Below are 3,062 nucleotides of genomic sequence, written 5' to 3' on the forward strand. Positions count from 1 at the left end.
CATCTGCGACACTACTTGCTGTTAGTATTGACTAAAAATCTTCACACATTTTTGTACAAAAAATAAGTTTGCAGGGTGTTACAGGTGTCAATGTTACACCGTATTCGGTACAACATTGACACCCACTTTAAAATCCATTTCTGGAGCAATGTTGCCCGCGCGCAGGGTAAAATTGACATTGAAGGTGACTGTAGTTTATTAAAAAAAAAAAAAATTGCCAACCCCCTAAGAATATTTTAATGCACGAAAACAGTTAGAATATAAACGTTTACAAAAAACAGAAAATAATCTTTTATTTGTTGACTTAAATAATTGTTATTGCACTGAGAAAACTTAAATTAAAACTACATTGTATTCAGAAACAAATACACAAACGAAACTTCTTATAAGTTGACTTAGCCATTGCTCAAGATCGTGCATCAGGGCGGCTGGGCTTCTTTGCGAAGGGCATCTGAAATAACAAAAGATAAGATTAGCAATGTTATTCTTAAACAAGCTGGCAAAACTGAAAACTGAAACAGGTAGATAACTTACTTGCTAATAAATAATGATTCCAGGCTTAAAATCTATTTTGAAATAATGCTTTCCTCTTTGGATTACAGGGCTTTCCAGAACTTGCTAAATGTCGCTTAGTTTTACACCAGCCTTGTCTTGAACGTCGGGGTACACAAAATATAATTTGTTTCTTTCTTAGGAATTCCACCTCAAATGTATTTTCCTCTACATTTAAAACTTTACCAACGTAACAGATAATGTCCTTTTTGTTATAATATTTGACAAGAATCCAAGCTCCGGCCAAAATCAATGGCTGATCCATATTTGTACTGGGAACTGTACTTCCAGTATTATTGTCTGAAACAGCTTCTATTTCTGTAGAAGAATCACATTCGAGTAAATCTGCTTCTGCTTCCAAATCTGGCCCCCTTTCCAAATCTGCTTATTCTTCCATATCTGCTTCTTCTTCGTCCTCACCAACCACAACATCATCATCGCTTTCTAAACGAACGCTAATAGCACTCTCTGACGAACTAGAAACATCTCTCTTCGTTCTTTTTGTTTGTGTTCTTGTTTTCTTTGTACTCGCTTTCTTTTTGCTTTGTTTTTCATGTTTCGTTTTTGCTAGTCTTTCTCTCACTTCTAAATCTGTCAAGCTTTCAGCAAACTTTCGTGTTACTCGACTGCGTTTATTAAAAGTCATTTTCTGGTCATTGTCCTTTTTCAATACCGACATAATGGCTAGTTCAAGTCCTTTCCTTTTACACTCTCACATGACGGTGTGCTAGTCAGGTCGGAAGATGTTGACGGAGTATCGTGATTATCATCGACTGAAAGGTTTTCTAACGCTACTGGGCGAGAATTAGCGCCTGCTTCAACCACCTCTGCCGTAACAATTTTCTTCATCATATTGTCTTTGCAAAGCGGATAAATCCCAGACCCACTAAACCCACCGATCGCATTAGCTCTTGACAGACATCCAGAATTTTCTAGCTTTTTCATAAGCGAAGGAAAAACCAATTTGTCAACATTCTTGTAACCAGTCTCTTGATAGTATTCTCGTAGAACTCCCTTCCAGGACTGTTTAACTGCTTTGTACACACCAACATCCAAAGTCTGCACAAGGTGTGACGTGTGAGCTGGCAAGCAGAATATTTCTACGTTATTCTCAACAGCTGCTTCTACAAGTTCTAAAGATATGTGCGAGTTATGACCATCGAGAATTACTAATTTCGTTCCTTCGTATTTTGAAGTTTCCGGTACAAAACAGCTTATGAACCAATCAAAAAATTGAGCTGATTCCATCCAGCCAGATGGGGAACAGTTGTAACGAGCATTGGCGGGACCATTAACACACCAAGTAGGGTACAGGTGCAACCCTTTGTAATTAATGAACATCGGCAAAAAATCACCAATGGCATTGCAGCACATTAGAACTGTGTACGTAGCTTTTGTAGAACTGGCAACTAATTTATTTGGATTACGACTTCCTCTTCTACAAAGCACCTTTTGGACACCAGCATCGGTTTGAAATCCGGTCTGATCGCAGTTAAATATATTTTGTGGTTTGGTCTGTAAGCCACATCGGTTAACGACCAACTCTAGTTTTTGATAAAAGTCCTCCATCACTTCCTGTGATCCTGCTATTGCCCTGTTTTTCGGCAGGTTTTGCGCTACCCTTCTACTGATTTCATGAGACCATCTTCTTTCAAACATCAGGCACCAGTCTGCACCTGGCATACCATTGGCAAATGGATTGGGCCGATCCATTCGCCTAACGTAATCTTGTACGCAACGTTGTAGTTGAAATCGGTCGAAACCATAACTCCACTCTCCCAGTTTTACCAATGAATGAACCAAAAGCTCTTCCTCTTGATGTATAAGAACTGTTGGTCTACCAACATTCTTGCATTTTATCCCCTTCACATGATTTAATAACGTTGTTCTATTAATACCATGACGTTCTGCCGATCTTTTACAACTTTCGCCATTTTTCACTTCTTCAACTGCTTTCTTCATTTCTTCACTATCATATTTCTTATAACTTCGAGCATCAGTGCGCCTGGGTTTCTTGGAACGGGGCATCTGAAACCACAAAGATCATTCTGTAAGTGACACTTTTGGTCCAGGAGTAAGATTGACACTGTCATTCTTAAACGAGCTGGCAACATTGACACTGCCAATGTTCACATCAAGGCTAACTTTGACACTGCCAATTTTAACATATAAACGGAAAGTGCAGAAAAAAGCTGTTTACAACAACAGTGTGTTCTAATATTAAAAACTATAAATGGTAATTGATTAAATACCATCCACTTACCTTGTTCAGCTAAATTACGTTTTTGAAACGGCCGTTTGTTGAAAGGTCCTTTAGCACAAAATTCACGTACCACCATCCGTTGACTCATGGGCAGACATTTTAAAAAGCCAAGAGTGTTGCCGGAGTCTCGGCACTTCGCTGTTAGATGGCGCTAGAGTAGGAGTATTTATAGATACCTTTACATTGGCGTTATCTTTATTAGCAGACGAACAGAAAACTAAATTCAAACAAATGTCAATGTTGTACC

The 3,062-nt window shown here is 38.6% G+C and overlaps 1 protein-coding gene across 1 annotated transcript; it reads right to left on the reverse strand.

Moving 5' to 3' along the window:
• Positions 1–1,236: 1,236 nt before the first annotated feature.
• On the reverse strand, positions 1,237–2,580 carry LOC140438693 (uncharacterized). Its single transcript, XM_072528337.1, has one exon. It carries the CDS (start codon positions 2,578–2,580, stop codon positions 1,237–1,239), a length of 1,344 nt encoding a protein of 447 aa, XP_072384438.1.
• Positions 2,581–3,062: the final 482 nt, after the last annotated feature.

Source organism: Diabrotica undecimpunctata, chromosome 4, assembly GCF_040954645.1.
Source record: "Diabrotica undecimpunctata isolate CICGRU chromosome 4, icDiaUnde3, whole genome shotgun sequence".
Classification (NCBI taxonomy): domain Eukaryota; kingdom Metazoa; phylum Arthropoda; class Insecta; order Coleoptera; family Chrysomelidae; genus Diabrotica; species Diabrotica undecimpunctata.

Bases quoted from the DNA above. Each gene is read 5' to 3' on its own strand.
- LOC140438693 (XM_072528337.1), bottom strand. From the start codon at position 2,580: ATGCCCCGTTCCAAGAAACCCAGGCGCACTGATGCTCGAAGTTATAAG.